Below are 17079 nucleotides of genomic sequence, written 5' to 3'. Positions count from 1 at the left end.
ATGAAGCCCGGCCCCCGCTTCAGCCTCCTGCGTGAAACGCGGTTGAAATGGCGGCCGTGAGGCTCGCTGCGGCCTCTCCGGGCTGCGGGGATCCCGTCGGAGTGTCCGCAGAATAATTCGTGCGTAGTTCGGGATCTAGAGGTGGTTAAAATGCCTGAAATAAAGGTCACGCCCTTGGGTAAGTCCAAACGAAAATAGGCCTGAAGTAGAAAAACTGAGAAACGCTGGGTGCTGTGCTTTCCTTAGGGAGGGAATCGGGCAATAGCATTTATAATTAGAAGTAACACGCCCTAGGCCGCTAGAGACACGGCCCTTTCAGTGCCTCTCCTAAGCTCAGGGCTAAGTCAGTTCCCATCAGCTTACCTGCTGACAGATCCGCTTGCTTGGAAGGAAGGCTGTAGTCCTTTTCCCACATCAGAAGCGGGCAAGGGCTCTTGAACACTTTGCACAGACCTTTAAATGCTTGTCCTTTGAAGTGACTAAACATTCCCAGAGGTGTCTGATTTGTCTTTCTTTTGGTCCAGGGGCTGGCCAGGATGTGGGACGCAGCTGCATCCTCGTGTCTATTGCGGGGAAGAATGTTATGCTCGACTGTGGGATGCACATGGGCTACAACGATGATGTGAGTATGATGGGGAAGCCTGGATATTGTACAGGGAAACCTTCAGGGTGCCAGTCCGTGCCCAGCAGGTCTCCTGGTTTGTTGTCCTGCTCTATTCATTACTATTCGAATGTGGCCTGACTCATCTTACGTGATACGTAGGTAATGTTAGCAGGGTGTACGTTATTGGGCATATATATCAGCTGTTGCTGAGAATGAACAAGTGTCACCCCTTCAGAATCTTGCTTTCTTGTGCAAGAGGTACGTCACCTCGAGTATTCCTGGTATAGGAAGTTCCCCCATCCAGCCAACCCTTTTCTTTCCATGGGTTGTGGACTCTGAAGGAAAAAAAAAAATTAAACAAGCTGTGAATGTTCCATTTCTGGTGCTTTTGGTGTTCCCTGTGGGCAGGGTATCTAGCAGGTACACTAGTGTAGTTTCCAACCTATTGCAGTTTTGCCTTGAGATGGATTATAGCATGTGTTCAGTGGTTTATACTGGTTTATACTATTGTTATGGTGAATTAATAACTCAGTATTAACTGACTTTGTTTAGTAGTGGATAACCTGCTTTTCATCTCTTTGCAGAGGCGTTTTCCTGACTTTTCTTACATCACTCAGAATGGAAGGCTGACTGACTTCCTAGACTGTGTGATCATCAGGTGAGAAAGCTTCCTTACCACAACTGAAATAGGAAACAGGAAAGTGTTTTTTTTTTTTTTTTTTTTTTTTTTAAAAAAAAAAAAAAAAAAAAAGAGGGAAAAAACCCCCAACATGTTGCCGTTCCAGCGTTCATATTCTGGTCAGTTCCTCTGTGTTGTGCAGTGCTTTGAAATTCTGAAGCAAGATGTGAGAACCAGGCAAGCTAAATTCCTGTGTAATATTTCTTTTGTCCTTTCTGTCTTTTTGCAGCCACTTCCATTTGGACCATTGTGGAGCTTTGCCATACTTCAGTGAAATGGTCGGATACGATGGGCCCATTTATATGACACATCCCACTAAGGCCATCTGTCCTATCCTTCTGGAGGACTATAGGAAAATAACTGTAGATAAGAAGGGGGAAACTAACTTCTTCACTTCCCAAATGATTAAAGACTGTATGAAGAAAGTGGTTGCTGTGCATCTTCACCAGACAGTTCAGGTAAGTGACCATTTCTGCATAGTCTTCGATCAGACCAACCAAATTGTTGTGGAAAGCAGAGTAATTTTATTTTTTAAAAAGTTTTTGTACTACTGCAGTGTTTGCTTGCTCATGCAGGTGGATGAGGAGTTGGAGATCAAGGCGTACTATGCAGGCCATGTGCTAGGAGCAGCCATGTTCCAGATTAAGGTTGGATGCGAGTCAGTTGTATACACCGTAAGTATGCACAACAACATTTATGGACGCTCACATCTCCTTTTAACAGCCTGCCCTCTTAACTTGAGAATATAAATGGATTTCTCTTCTTTCATTAGGGTGATTACAACATGACACCAGACAGACATTTAGGGTAAGTAGGAAGCTGGGTTTCTGTGAATTGTATCTCTTTCAGGCAGGACAGTTTAGCTTCTGTTAATACGTAGGGGCTTATCAGCACTGATTCTTCGTTCTTTGGTGGCAGACTGGAACACTTAATGGTGTCTTTGGTGGAAAGATAAATGCAATTTTGAATTCTGAGACGAATAGATTTAAATTGATTCCTCAGGATAGACCTTAATGTAATCTTCTTCTAGGTACTCATATTAATCCATTTTTAAGGCTGTGTAATAATTGGATTTAGGTGTTTGAAATGCTTTATTGCTGTGGTATTCTCTAATGCGTTTACTGTTTAAGAAAGTGCCAGTCGCAAACTTTAACATTCATTTTATTTTTACTGGCATGTATGAGAGATTTTCATATTTGTGATATTTAGAATAATAATTTAATGCATTTAAAACAAATAATAGACTGGAAAATTGTTTTTCAAAATCTGGAGTTGGTGTCTATTCTGAGCTGTATTAATTTAAAGAAAGCATGGCCTGCAAAGAGAAGAGTCCTGGTGCTGCCATGGAACTCGGAGGTGACTTTGGGCAAGCCAATGCACATTGGTGTTCCTCTTTTCCTTTCTTCACATGCAGATAGTGACATTCTGCACCCATAGTGGAGACCTGCAGATGAGAAATGAGATGCTATCCCTTAATTTGATTGGCTTTTTAAAAAATCCTTTTGTTTTAGTGCTGCCTGGATTGATAAGTGTCGCCCAGATTTATTAATAACTGAATCCACCTATGCCACAACTATCAGAGACTCCAAACGTTGCAGAGAAAGAGACTTCTTGAAGAAAGTTCACGAGACTGTAGAAAGAGGAGGAAAGGTACAGCATTTTGATATAAGTGATGTGTTTTTTCTCGGTAAAGCTTGTAATCTCTGTAGCGCTGCGTAACTGTTAACCAACTCAGGCTTCTGCGCGTGACCAGAGCGAAAAACTGAAGTTTTTATATTTTTCCATCAGTAATTTAAAAGAGAGGGTATTAAACACTTAAACTGTGTCAAGAAGAAAACCAAACTGCATGAATAAGGCTGTAAGGGAAATGCTCTGCTTACAGTTTCCAGATATGGAGGATGAAGGCAAAATTAACTTTATTTGCCTCTTGTATCTGAAGCATCCTCTTAGTCATATAAACTAAGTAATTGAGAATGACAGTTCAAATTACTGCTTTTAAGCTTAATCAAAACTGATTTCCCATGTAGTCAGTCAGGTCTGTCTGTTCAGTATTCTCCTTTGTGCTGTTCAGCATTACGCTGCCTGTTACCATAAAAGTCCTCCAAGTGCAATTAGCACAGAGTAAACGATGCTTCAGTGCCTTGCGTGTGGCTTTCAGTTGCCTGGCTGTTCTGTCTGGGTAAGCCTGTTCCAGCCTCGTGTGATTTGATGTGAACAACTTTAGCTAGTCACAAAGCACATGGAATGTATAATGAAAGCATTGCAGCATGGCTATGAGTTGTATCGGTCCCATTATTGTTTTAGAATTTCAGTCAGACTTTTCTGTTTCTCAGAGCTTAGCCCCCGTCTTTGCTAACATAAAGAAAATTTCTGGGATTCGCTTTTTCATTGCCACCACATTTAGAGCATGCCTAGTAAAGGACGTTAAAAAAGTCATTTTAATCCCTCAGAAACTGCAAACAGGAATAGAAATTTGCAACACAGGAAAATTTTACTGATTTAAGTGTAGCTAATTCACTGCTTTCACAGACTAAATCATATCTCAATTGCAGGTTCTTATCCCAGTGTTTGCCCTTGGACGTGCCCAGGAGCTTTGCATTTTACTGGAAACTTTCTGGTGAGTGCAGTCTGTTCAGTGCATGTTCCCCTTTTGTGTCCTCATGTTGTGGTCCTGACAGGTTTCAATGATTCTTTCATATCTGTTTGGTACAAATATTCCCTTTAGTTTTCCTCCTCATGTTGGTCCACGGTGGTGGTTGCAGAATTCTTTCCATGTATCACTTATTTCCCTGTGCTTCTAACTCTAAGCAGTAATCTAAGCTAGGATCATTCTCTACTCTGTCCCCAAACAGTCGTTACTAAGTGTCCTTTAAATAATTTGATTGCATCTTTACCACATTGTAAAACTTTTTATGGGAGAGGGAGAAGGGATGAACAAGTAAAGTATTAAACTTTCTTATAAGCATTGTGTGGAAGTGGGCTAAAGGTGACTCCACGGTAAGTTAATGCACAACGATACAGCATTGTCGTAATACTGACTTAGTTTGTTGGGAGTATGTTCTGTGCAGAAATCTTTGGAGGCTGTGTAGGTTTATTGACTTTAAGCATGAAGAGCCAGGATTCTAATTTGGTTCTCATGTATCTGGATCTCTTCTTTCTACAGGGAAAGAATGAATTTGAAGGCTCCGATTTATTTTTCCACGGGACTGACAGAGAAGGCTAACCATTATTACAAGCTCTTCATCACGTGGACTAATCAGAAAATTCGGAAAACATTTGTGCAGAGGAACATGTTCGAGTTCAAGCACATCAAAGCGTTTGATCGGGCCTTTGCAGATAACCCAGGACCTATGGTAGGTGGGCATTAACCAGGTGGTAGAGCAGACCTGTGGTGTCAGGGAGCTTTTTTTATACTGCTCTGTTCCTGGTTTAGGCAAACCAATCTACAAAAGCTAAGCATCTTCTGCCCCATTAATACAATAAAATAGCAAAAAACTCTGTTGGAGCCTTGTTGTAGTAAGTGTGCTATAATGGGTATTAGTGAGTTCTCTCTGCAGTTCTAGGATATTTATATAAGTAATGTGTTCTTTTTTTATTTTTTTAAAAAAAGGGCAACTTTTCTGTGGTGATCCTTGACGCATCTTTGAATTCCAGGTTGTGTTTGCAACTCCTGGTATGCTTCATGCAGGACAATCCCTTCAGATCTTCAGGAAATGGGCAGGGAACGAAAAGAATATGGTAAGAAATTCAGTTTAATGCGTGATGTTTTGCATTAATGTCATATATAAGATGGTAAGAACAGAAACTTATATCAGCGTTATGTTTTTCTGGTTTCCTTCTCAGGTCATCATGCCGGGCTACTGTGTGCAGGGAACTGTGGGCCATAAGATTCTGAGTGGGCAGCGCAAGCTGGAAATGGAGGGAAGACAAATAGTAAGTTCTGCTTTCAAAGAGGAGGATCACTGGGGGAAGCTTTTAGGAACTTTAGGTGGTAGTTAGACACCAGATACTTGTAATGGGAACATGCCGCATGCAGCACTGGAAATACCTGAGTAACACTTTGATCAGAGGGGAACTAGGCTTTCTTCTCTTTGTTCCTCCTACCATTTTATTGCTTCAGAATTCACTGGCCTCAAAACTTTGTCATGGGAGTATTTATAGCATTGCTTAATAAGTAGGCTTGGTTAGTCAGATAGATGGCAATGATACATTTTCATGCAGAAGGGGATTTTGAAACTGATCCCAAGTGTGCTTAAGTATTGATTTCTCTTGGCAAAAGTGCAACAAGTGTTGTGCTTTAAAACTCTGCAGTTTGGCTTTGTAATTTATTGAGAACTTTCCTGTACGGTATTCAGGCTGCTGATAAGCAGGTTTCTCTCCAACATCATTTCCCAGTGCAGGTGATCTGCTTCCTTCTTTAAAATAAATATGGAGAGGTCTGGGTCTGTTCGTGTGTGGTATACAAGCTGTAACAAGCCAAAGTGGTTGCTGATTGACAAAGCTTGTGCTTTCCACCTCCTTCTCTTGCAGCTGGAGGTAAAGATGCAGGTGGAGTACATGTCCTTCAGTGCCCATGCGGATGCCAAGGGAATAATGCAGCTGATTCGCCAGGCTGAGCCACGGAATGTTCTGCTGGTCCATGGTGAAGCAAAGAAAATGGAGTTTCTGAAGCAGAAAATAGAACAGGAATTTCGTACGTACAGCGTTGGTACTGAAAAGAGTAGAAAAAAGAATAATGAAAGCTTTAAATTCACATAATTAACTCAGTGGACCTCAGCATAGTTAGGAATAGTGCAATGTCCAGGACAGTCTGGGATGGGAAATGCTGCTGCAGCAGCCCTTCTGACACTGTTTGTTTATATTGCAGATGTCAGCTGTTACATGCCTGCAAACGGAGAGACCACGACAATATTCACCAATCCAAGCATTCCAGTAGACATATCCCTGGGACTCCTGAAGAGAGAAACAGCGATAGGTAACGCATTGTCAACCAGCAATTCCAGCTTTTGTGCCCTGCCACTGCATTGCAGTTTGTGTAGTACCTGTGTTAGGTGGAACTGGTGTTGCAGGGCCATTTGGAGCCGTGGTGATTAACAGCAGCGCTTCTTGTGTAAGAGCATTTTACCAGTGCTTGGTGGTTGAGAAGGGCTTTCGGGGAAATGAAGTGGCTGCTATGCTGTGCATGTATGTAAAAACACCAAAAAAAACACCCCCAAAAACAGCACAAAACTAATGTAACTGCCTTGTTTGCTATTCGTTGTCTGTTTGCTAGGGAAACAAAGTCCAGGTATGCTGTTACTAGCTAGGTCTGTGAAAACTGGAATTACTTTCATAAATCCAGTGTAAGAAAATTCTTAAAAACTCTCCTATCAGGAAGTGATATGTGAAGAGAGAAGCAGCTGATCTGTATTACTGGATGTTGTTTCTTACCTATCTGGAGCACTGACAGTGATTTAAGCACCATGTGCTTTGTTTTAAGGGACAGGAGAATGAAGATGTGAAATCTTAGTCTGTGAATCTCATCAGGGACTTGGAGATCTGATCCATTAAGTCCTAGAGCAGTCATCTTAAATGTGTGAGAAGTAAGCGCAAATGATTAACCCTGTTGTCTTTCTCTTCCATTGGCCTTGGTTTAGGGCTCTTACCAGATGTCAAGAAGCCAAAGCTAATGCATGGAACATTAATTATGAAGGATAACGTAAGTAACATGAACCACAGAAGAAAAATAAAAGCACAGCATGCACAGAGAGGTATCTTACAGTGGATTTGTGCTCTTCCTCTGCAGAGCTTCCGTCTGGTTTCTCCCGAGCAGGCTCTGAAGGAGCTGGGCCTTGCAGAACATCAGCTGCGTTTCACCTGCCGTGTTCACATTCAGGATCCACGGAAAGAACATGAGACGGTGCTTCGTGTATATAACCACCTCAAAGGGTAAGGCCCTTCTTCGCTGTGCTTGGCTTTTTGTTCCCCTAGGGACGAATTATTTTATCACCCTTAATACAGGCAGAATGCGCGTGTCCTCATTTCTGCCATTCCAGCTCAGCCACATAGAGTTAGGAGAAAGTATTTTGCAGCCCAGAAGACTTAACTGCTGTAGACCTCAGTCTGTTTAACAAATATAACCAGAACAGAGGTTACCAGTCAGTAGCAGAGGCTGGTAATCAGTGTATGCACTCACGGTCTTGGCCAAACCAGTGCCGTCCCCTGGAAATGTTTGTTCCTGTTGATTTGCTGCTGTCACTGCTGCTTGTCTAGCTGAACTTAGCACTGTTAGGAGTGAGACCATCAAGCACAGGATCAAGACACCTCGTGAAGATATTCAAAAGCTAGTACCAGCTGAACCTTGTAAGCAGGTGTTTTGTTTTGCTTTGCTTTTCCTGCAGGCAGCTGGTCAGTTCCTTGAATATTCCTTTGCTCAGATGAACAGGGTCTTAGACTGGAGTTCGGTGTATGATGGAAGCCAGAAGTAAATTCTGTAGGAAATGTCTGACCTCCTAATGATTAACATAAGCACCAAAATAAGCACGCTATGAATTAGCCCCTTCTGTCTTGTTTGGGCATGGGGTGCTGCTCAGAGACACAGCCAAAAGCAGTAACAACATGCTGGTTTGGGGGATTCAAGACACCGGGGTGACCCATCCTTCAGCTTGTGTGCACATCCCCTCCAAAATAAATTGTATCCCTTCTGTCTTACCAGGGTCCTGAAGGATTACTCAGTGCAGCATCTCCCTGACGGTTCGATAACAGTCGAGTCCATTCTTATCCAAGCTACTGCACACTCTGAGGATCAAGGAACCAAAGTTCTGCTCGTATCCTGGACGTACCAGGTAGGAATACCCACAAACACACCTTTAAAGCAACTCTGATTATTCCTGATGTCTTGCAGTCCAAAACTGGCCTGCAGGGTAGGTTGCTACTGTAAAGGTAGTGCCATGCAGTGCGTGGGTGTGTGTTACAATGCAGGTATAAAACCTCAAACAACAGGCACAAAGCTAGCTAGCACAAATTTGTGGTAAGATTAAACACAGTAGTGTTTTCTTCACAAGTGTAATTTCTATCTCTGAATTTTAAGCGTTTTCAATGGTTCTTTGCTTTCAAGGAAAATTTATTCTGAAAAGAGCTCTCACAGATGTTCTTTTTGACAAGGGGAGGTTTTACACTATGTTTGAAAGACCACCCAGAACTGCATTTCCGTTTTCAAACACTGATTTTGCTGGGTCCAAGAGTTATTTTAGTCTATTTCTAGGCAGCAGAGTCTAATTGATTTTCCCAAATAGCAAAGAGTCGACTGGAAGATTTCTTTCATCCTGTTTTTTTTTTCTTTAGGATGAAGAATTAGGCAGCTATCTCACATCCCTTCTCAAAAAGGGTCTGCCACAGAGTACATCTTGAGCAACAGAGCAGCAGGCACGGTGGTGCTTCAGAGAAATCTAGATTTTATTTTGTTTACATTGTCAAATGTTTTTCTGGTTTTGTTTTAATAAAAGAATTACAGTGTTTGTCCATTAGCTGCAGTGAGTGTGTACAGTGTTCAGCAGTGCTGCAGTCCTCCCCCCTCGAAACCTGTCCTGGACACCGCTGCAGCCTCTTTCTGAGTCCTGAGGAACAAGCGTCGTGCTGCTTACACAGTAAGGTAAGAGATATTCAGCATTCTTTACTCCCACAGCTCATTTTCTTTAAAACCTCAGCAATGCTGCTCCCACTTTGAGCACACAAGTAAGTGGAAACAACAGCCATACACTGACCTCGCTCCTGCACGCAACTAAATCCTGGACCGTGTCCGTAGGACAGAACAGCTCCCTTGTCTCAGGTTTGTGGTCAGGGAGTCCCTGACGTGCCGTAGAGGGTTATTATCAGAGACAGCCCTACACCGTGCTGATAAGGGAATAATGCAAACTCAGAGCTTGAGTAGGCCTGAGAGGTCACAAATGGAGCTTTCAGAGCTTCACAGCTAAAATGCAAAGCATAAGTTTAATGTAGATGAGTACGGAGCCCTAAGTGTGCTTTTTACCCATCAGCTTAACTTTCATTGAGGGAAGTATGAATAATAACGGCTGACAGGCCTTAAAGAAAGCTGCACCTCGTAGATGTAGTCTCTCATAAATTCTCTTCCTCTGCCAATACCATGAAATTCGTGCTTAGAGAACTTCCCTCAGTGCTGGGAAGTTCTTCCATAGCCTATAAATGGGACAAAAATAGGAGTCTCACAAGAAAGAGAGAAGATAATTTGTCGTATCATAATGCTCCCTTCAGAGGAGAGCCTCATCTTCATTTTACAAGTGCAAGGCTTTACTAGCAGTCTTACCAAGGCCTTGCCAAGCAGATGAATACAAAAATCATTATGGGCAATAGTTTAAAAGTCTGAGCAGGTTTTCTTGATATTTTAAAAAGTTCTCTGAGACAAGAGCAAAATCCAGAGAGGCAGAGGACTTGCTCTAGTTCAGTTGTTGCATTTAGCACATGCTGGGCAGCAGCTGACCTGTCAGTAATGGGGGGGATCCGTGCGACCCAGGGCTCAAACTGCACGTAGCAATAAGCACAGCAAGCCAGCCTCAGCGTACAAGGTAATACTGCACACACAAAAGCCATCTATGACAAGGCTCTAACCCTGTTATAACATTACGCCATCAGAGACCACGATCCTTGATGCCATTCTGCCACACTAACCCTACTCCCTACCTCCTTCGAGGTCCGTGCCATTTCCCGTTCCGCATCCAGCAGCACAGCATAAGTTGGGCGCCCCAGCCTGTGCAGTGGGCCAGGCCCATGTGCGACTTCTCGGCTGCGTTTTGCACAGCTGAAGTGAAATCCCGCCGTGGCATTGCCGAGGTCAAGCCCACAGCTGGCTGTTAAACAAGGCCCAGAACCACTTCCATTCCACTCGTATCTGCTCAGCAGTCTTGTGTGCCTGTAGGCCAGTAATGTATACATACTATATAAATGTCTGGGCATAGCAAGAGAAGGAACAGAACGGTGAGTCTGTGTATTTGTTACCAAAATCTCATCCTTTCAAGTAAACCATTGGCCGTTGAGCACGTTGGGCCAGGCCTGTGGCTTTCTGGTGACTCTGATAACCCCCAGATGATGAATTCTTTCCAGTCATGGTAAAGTCTCATACTTCACAGGGTGGAAAACTTGCTGTTCTCTGAAGTTGTGTGATTCTGTTAATAAACAAGAAACGGAGAAATAGGTGAGATGTATCATTTCATGATACAACACAATCACTTAAAAAAAAAAAAAAGGCAAAAAAAAAAAAAAGCTTTGGCCAGAATTGCACAGCGTAAGGAGTTTGGCCAGCTCCTGGGTTAAGTTTCCTGATGGAGTTTGGGGAGAGAGGAGCCCGTTTACCAGGGGTCCTGCACAGGCTTAACTGCTAGATACTTGTCTAGTATCTTCTAAAATTGTGTGAAGAGAGGTCCTGCCTGACTCAACAGGCACGTGATGCTAGAACCCCCGTCCTCAACCACTCAGGAAGCCAATCAACTTATTCACAAGAAGGGAAGAAGAGGCCCTTATTTGGCTGTGGAATGTGGGCATTTGTGAACACAGCTGACTGCAGTGTGCAGCCAGGGAGAAATCACAGGATCCCTCCAAAAAAGGGAAAAGCCAAGGAGGACTGCAGGGACCCGCTCAGCTTTCAGGGTTAGCACCAAGCAGGAGGCTGGTTTCTTTTAAGTAACCCTTTCCCTGTGTTCTACCACCCCCAAAGTTAAACAAAAGGAGGCCCCAACTCCAACATACATGAACACAGTATGCCTTACCGCATGCAGTCCAGGACTACAGGCAAATACAGCTCTTCTGAGTGCTGTCCTAGCTGGCTAATAAAAACACACAGCTGCTGGGCACTTCCCTCCAGTGCTGCCTTGACAGAATGGCAGGTTTCACAGACTTCAAAACAACTGGAAAGACAAATGCTGTACTTACTTTGAGTAGGTCAGTTGACTGCATTTCTGGGGTTTTTATTCCCCTGTGTCTGGTGCAGTTTATAAACGTAGGAGTACTCCCCGAGTTTCTGGTCGTAGATGGTGTACACCATTTTAGACCTGAATCTGAGCTTGAAGTTGAAGCACCAGCGCTTGCTAGAAGAGGTGAAGTAGTACAGGAACGGGTTGAGGCAGCAGTTGAAACTCACCAGGGCTAAGGTGACCCTCCGCATTTTGTAGATCAGGCTGGTGAGTGCCTCGTTCTGGATGACCTGGATTCTCATCAAGAAGTGGAGCAAATGGGTGAGGTGATACGGGAGGAAGCACAAAGTACAAATGAACAAGATGATGTAGATGGTCCTCAGCGCCTTCCTCTTGCGAATGCTGTGCTTGATCCGGGAGATCCTCCTCGCGATGAGGGGGTAGCAGATCAGAATGGTGGAAAACGGGATCACAAACCCAAAAACTAAGGCCAGGATGTTGTAAGGCACCATGCGGTGAGTCCAGCTGCTCGTCGCAAAGTTCTCAAAGCACGCGGTCACGTTCCCCACGCCCCTGTTGTGCAGGGGCCCGCCAAGGACGAGAGGCACCATGATGCTCACAGCCACCAGCCAGAGGACTGTGACCACCACCACGTAGTGGGTGGCTTTGATCTGGATGTACGTGAAGGGGTGCAGCACCGCAACGTACCGATCAATGCAAATGCAGGTGAAAAAGGCGATGCTTAGGCAGATGTTGATGTAGTACAACGTCCCCGTTACCCTACAAGCCACATCACCAAAGATCCAGTTGTTCCGATGCAGGTGGTAATTAATTTTAAAAGGCAGCACACAAACAAACAAGGTGTCTACCAGAGCTAGGTTAATCATGTATATGTAGGAAGGAGAAGTATGCTTTACTTTGCAAGAGAGGAGGTACAGAGCTAAGACGTTTTCTGTCAGTCCCAGCACGAACACAATGCTGTAAATGACAACAAACAAGGGATACTGGAAGTCTGCTTCCAAGCTGAATTCAGAACTGCTGTTGTCAGCTGTCTCATTGGAGATTCTTCCACTCCAGGAAATATCTGCCATGATTTCTGCTGGAGAAGGGACGTAAGAATATCCAACACCAGATAAAAGTCTTAAGCCATCCCTTACCTCACGAGGTTCTTGAGTTTGAGGCTTTATTTCATCTCACGTGGTTAAGAAATAACACTAATCAAAGCAGAGCTGTTAAGCCTGGGGAAATCTTGGTTTTAAGCATCTGTGCTTGGTGAAGTCAGATAGAAAGCGGTGTAGCTGAAATAAAGAATATTTTTAAAAAACATTAGCATTTGAAGCTTACAAAGCAGCCCAATTATTTACTGACATCTAAAATCAACAGAAGTTGGCAATACTGAATTAACAGAAGGGAGCCCCTAACAGACTAGTGTGTGTGTTGCCGATAGGATGCCTCTCCTCCAGGTCACTCACATTGCAAACCCCTGACCTCTACTCCAGCAGTAGAGCTTTTTTCTGTCATATATTTAAAATAATCCGAGCAACTAATCAAGAGATAGACACCTTAATAGAAGCCTTTAAAGGGAGTGGAAAAAATTAATCCCAGCTACGATACACAAGAAATGGCTAAGGGTGAGCCACTGAAGACAGAAATACAAAGGTCGTTAGGTACTTTCCAAAGGAAATGCTGAAATCGCACTTCCTCCCAATACTTGTTTATGTAGTGTAGCCGAAAGCACCTGACATTATAACTGGAAGGTTAGAAAGGCAAAAGACAGTTTCACTTCAGGTAAGCAAACCTATGTATCTTCTTACATGGTCTTTCACTGAATAGAAAGGGATTTGCATACAAAGGAAAATTAATATAAAGCCAGGCATCTGCTAAGCCACCACATTAGGCACAGAACTTGGAGCAGCTTTTTTCTCAGTTTTGCCAGAGCAAAAGCCCCCGAACATCTACCTTTTATAGGTTCAAAGTAAAGTGTTGCAACTGGGGAAAGATAAGGCAGGGGCCTGTAAAATCATTAAAGGGGCAGGATGGGCAGAGGGGACGGACTGACTGCTTCTCACAAGACAAGGACAGCCCTAGGCATTATCAGCCAACAACTCCAGAACAAACAGGACTTTTTTTCCAACTAGCACGTGCTTGCATTATGGAGATACGTCCCAAGATTCTCTAGAAGCCAGGCAAACGAGTTTTTGTATGCTTCGTACTGCCCAAGTGCTGGAAGATGGCAAGATCAGATTGCTAAAGGACCGCCGAAAGCCAAAGCCACTCGCATCCCCTGCGGCGTGGTTACACGGCCTTACGAAGAACTTGTTTGCACCATGATACGACACTACTACTGTTTCCTTCAGCACCTGTACTCTCACTGAATCCCCTAAATAGGATCCTGCCTTGTGTTTCATGTGCTAGTTAGCAACTCTGATACCTCAGCTGCAGGGAAGTAACAGGGAAGCTTGTATAAAAACGCCTGTACCCACCAGTACCAACCCTACCTAGGTGCAGCCCATCACATAACAAGAACCCATTTGAGCTTAACTACACCAGAAGTCAGGAAAAGGGAAAGAAAGGGGGGGGGGGGGGGGGAAATCACTGACAAAATATTTCACAAGCTAAACAAGTAGGCACTGCATGACACCCCCCTGCACATCCGTCTGGCTGAAAATATTTTCAATGAGAGACCGCGTCACTTCTGTTAACCTCTAAGAGTACACATGCATTTTGCAGGCGTAGAGCCAATTTAATCCCTTACAGTAACGTACCACTTCCTTACCTACAATTTAAAAAGCAAGGAGTCTGACCAAATTCCAATGCCAGCTTTGCTTCACCTGAGCTAATTTATTTTTTTTCCTGTTTTACTTCTGGTATTTCTTCTAGACAACCAGAAAGCACCTCTGCTCCTGTACAAAGTTATTTGATTTACAGAAATACAGAAAAGCATACATGGAAGTTTACACTGGATTTTGAGTGCATTGCCTTCACTATTATTTTTATGAAAACAAAGTTTTTCTTCGCTTTGAACTCTGAGTCAAGTACAGGTTTTCTGATTTTGGCTTTAAAGTGCCACTGCCAAACAAACGGAAAGACAGAACTACCCCTGTATTGTGAGGCCAAACCCAACCAACCGAAAACAATTGGTAATACAACAACAAAAGGAAAAGAATACAAAGCACCCCTGATCATAACACTCAAGTATCAGTGATGGACACTAAAGAACTGATTCAGCATTCGAGTTTGTACAGACATTACCTACTGACTGTGCATTTTATGATGTTAAAATTAAATTCAATTAAATGTCTTCTGGATCGTTTTTAACAGTTGCTCTGGGATTTAGGGGGAAAAAAAAAGAAGCAAAAACCACCGCCGTTCTTTGTGCTAACTGCAGAGCCAGCCAGTGACCACCACCTGCAGACTGCTGTCTGGACAGCTGAGCCTGGGTTGCTCGGTTAACTGGCTTTGATAAATAAGCCCATAAGCACAACAGGTTTTTATCGTAACCAAAAGATGGGAAACATTTGCAGAAAACTCGATAGCAGGCACTTTTGCACTGCAGCTTAACAAAATGCCGTGATACCTGAGCCTGCAGTAGGAGGTAGCTCGCCTAACACCTGAAATGGCAGTGGGTGCTGTCTGCTTCAGTCTTCTGCCCTGTAAAGTCTGACAGTAAATTTAATTGGAAAGGCAACTTACCAGAGCTCAGCTCAGGCCATCGTCTCTCGTGCAAAAGCTGCAGACGAGTGAAGTAGCTTCGCCAGAGCTGCAGCTGCAAGGTCACCGCGCAGCTCTTCGGTGTAATTTTAACACCGGAGCAAACTGCCCTGCAAGGCGCACGGCAGAGCTCTCCCGCATCGCTCTACAGAGAGAAACCACAGGAAGTGCAGATGAAAAGCCGTCACCGACATCCCAGGCAGACTTGTCCCTCGAGCAAGCGTTCCCTCACAGAGCTGGGCTGAGGGCGCAGCACGGGGCCAGCACTAGTGCGTGCTGTGGTTCTTTCTCTCCACGTATCTGCTGTGGGGGGACTGAGGGCCCAAAGCTGCCACCCAAAGCCACCCCGGTCACCTCCTGCCCCCCTGCAGCCTCCCCTGGAGCAGGTACCAGTGCTGCAGCCCAAGGGAGGCCCTGACACAGGCCTGTGGCTGCGCTCTCACTTCCCCTCGCAGGGAAGAAGAACGAGAGTTAGTTGCCATTCCCTTTCCGGCAAATTGGGTTCTGAAAACGTGGGCACACGTCAGGGTTTGGAGCAGCTGGGCAAGCTCCACTGCTTGTGGTGAAAAGCCCTGCGGCACGTTACACCGCCCCGACCCCTCGGTACTTGTCTGGCAAGACCTTACCAGAACGGGGACACCAGCAGCACGGTGGCCTCAGCTCTCCTCCATGGCAGAGACCCAGGGTTTCCCAAAGATGCCAGAACTTCGGAGGATCAGTCCCTGAGCAAATAAATCAGCGAGGAGTCAGCACGCTCCACAGGAAGGGAGAGAGCGACCAAAGTCTCCTGCCTTTCCTTTCCACGCTGTCACAGGTAGGTCTGGCGAACCTGGTAGCAGAAAGAGCGGGGAGGAAACGTGTCACTGCTCATCCGTGACACCTCGAAACGGCCTGTCCTCCCGTTCCGCAGCAGGACCGAGCACTGACCTCATCCCCACTGACGTAAGAGAGGCCAGAAGGACTGCTGCCTCCCGCCCTGCCCCACGTCATGCTCTTTGCCATGCCACTGCTGCATGGAAGCTCCACAATCTTTCGGGAGGTTATCAGCATTGCTCCTTTATTTACCCGAGTGCAGAAGCCGGCATCACCTTGAATTGCCACATACAGACATGTCCTCTTACCAGTAACAGGGCTGTCCGCTCTGACAAACTGCTCAGCTTTCTCTAGTTCTCCTTCTCCTCTCATGGACGAAGCAGAGACTAATTGTGGTGGTGCCAGGCATCCGAGCTGCGCATTGCTTCCACTGCAGGACTGTTTAAATCAGGTATCGTTTCTTCTGGAAACTTCACAAGTCAAGACTTTCATCCTCTTTCCTGTAACCCACCACTCTGAGTCATTTTATAACCAAAACAGGCAGAGATTCTGGTGTCATTCACGATTTAAAAAAAACCAACACATTACCCAATGCATATTTTGTTGCTTGGGCACAAAATAAAACCAAACACAGCAAAAGCAAAGAGCAAACAGACAGAAAAAGACACAGCCCACTCACAAACCTGCTCCCTCCGCCCCTGCCCTGCACTAGGCTCCACACCCCCTCAGCACGCTCTGCACCAGCTGGGGAAGACCCGAACGTGGCAACCAGCAAACGGAGCCCAGCGGCGCTCCGGCAGCCACCTTCTGGCTACGGGGCCTCCGCTGCCTCGTGCTTCGTTCCACGGTGGGGCCGACTCACTCCTACAACTGCTCCTGGCCTTCCAGCCCCGGCTGCGACTGTTACCCTCGGTTAGACAGCTCCGTTCCTGCTAAAGACAAAACAGGTTTTAGGTGACCTCTGAAGCCCGTCACATCTGAACCGCACAGACATGACTGTGACTGTACCAGGGCACTGTAAAAGCCGCTGTGGTTCGAGGAAAGAGTGACAGCTGAGGGGAGGAAACGGCTCGTACTTTCAGAGGCGGTTTCTGTAAGTCACTGCATGAAGTAGCAGCGCTTGTCCCTTCCACCATGCCGCTCAGAGGCAGGGTTACAGAGGTGAGGGGCAGAAAGGAAATGCTACGTCCGCCTCCATTCTAAGCCCGTGTCCTTCCCACACACTCACCACAGAAGAAAACAAAAAAACAGAAACGAGCCCTGCTCCTTTTTCCACGTTTGAGAGCTGGGCCTGCACCAGAATTACAGGGGAAAAAAAAAAAAAAAAAAAAAAGACAAAAAAGCAGTTATCTGAAAGCAGAACCGAGTTG

The 17079-nt window shown here is 45.0% G+C and overlaps 2 protein-coding genes across 6 annotated transcripts; one reads left to right on the top strand and one right to left on the bottom strand.

The window, feature by feature from the left end:
• Nucleotides 1-30: 30 nt before the first annotated feature.
• INTS11 (integrator complex subunit 11) lies at nt 31-8788 on the top strand. The gene is made up of 17 exons (XM_066981901.1): nt 31-178; nt 525-622; nt 1189-1262; nt 1513-1741; nt 1859-1957; nt 2056-2090; nt 2795-2933; nt 3836-3900; nt 4447-4636; nt 4938-5021; nt 5127-5216; nt 5814-5976; nt 6151-6258; nt 6920-6981; nt 7069-7211; nt 7978-8107; nt 8607-8788. Exons 1-17 carry the CDS (start codon nt 151-153, stop codon nt 8670-8672), a joined length of 1803 nt encoding a protein of 600 aa, XP_066838002.1. The 5' UTR covers nt 31-150; the 3' UTR covers nt 8673-8788.
• A 2416-nt stretch (nt 8789-11204) lies between these two features.
• On the bottom strand, nt 11205-16986 carry LOC106044634 (lysophosphatidic acid receptor 6-like). 5 transcript variants are annotated; one of them, XM_066981910.1, is made up of 5 exons: nt 16393-16986; nt 16018-16224; nt 15523-15725; nt 14879-15041; nt 11205-12483 (listed from the first exon to the last, which is right to left on the bottom strand). In XM_066981910.1, the coding sequence occupies exon 5, from the start codon at nt 12274-12276 to the stop codon at nt 11215-11217; it is 1062 nt and encodes a 353-aa protein (XP_066838011.1). In that variant the 5' UTR covers nt 12277-12483; nt 14879-15041; nt 15523-15725; nt 16018-16224; nt 16393-16986; the 3' UTR covers nt 11205-11214. The 5 variants fall into 5 exon arrangements, with proteins under 5 accessions (XP_066838011.1, XP_066838010.1, XP_066838013.1 ...); XM_066981909.1 differs by having other exon boundaries at nt 16018-16209; XM_066981912.1 differs by having other exon boundaries at nt 16514-16986.
• Nucleotides 16987-17079: the final 93 nt, after the last annotated feature.

Source organism: Anser cygnoides, chromosome 23 (assembly GCF_040182565.1).
Source record: "Anser cygnoides isolate HZ-2024a breed goose chromosome 23, Taihu_goose_T2T_genome, whole genome shotgun sequence".
NCBI lineage: Eukaryota > Metazoa > Chordata > Aves > Anseriformes > Anatidae > Anser > Anser cygnoides.
This window is presented reverse-complemented; position numbering and strand designations above follow the sequence as displayed.

Excerpts from the sequence above, each read along its gene's own strand:
- INTS11 (XM_066981901.1), top strand. The coding sequence starts at position 151 with ATGCCTGAAATAAAGGTCACGCCCTTGG. Across the intron at positions 1,263-1,512 it reads CTAGACTGTGTGATCATCAG|CCACTTCCATTTGGACCATT; the intron begins GTGAGAAAGCTT and ends GTCTTTTTGCAG. Across the intron at positions 3,901-4,446 it reads ATTTTACTGGAAACTTTCTG|GGAAAGAATGAATTTGAAGG; the intron begins GTGAGTGCAGTC and ends TTCTTTCTACAG.
- LOC106044634 (XM_066981913.1), bottom strand. The coding sequence starts at position 12,276 with ATGGCAGATATTTCCTGGAGTGGAAGAATCTCCAATGAGACAGCTGAC.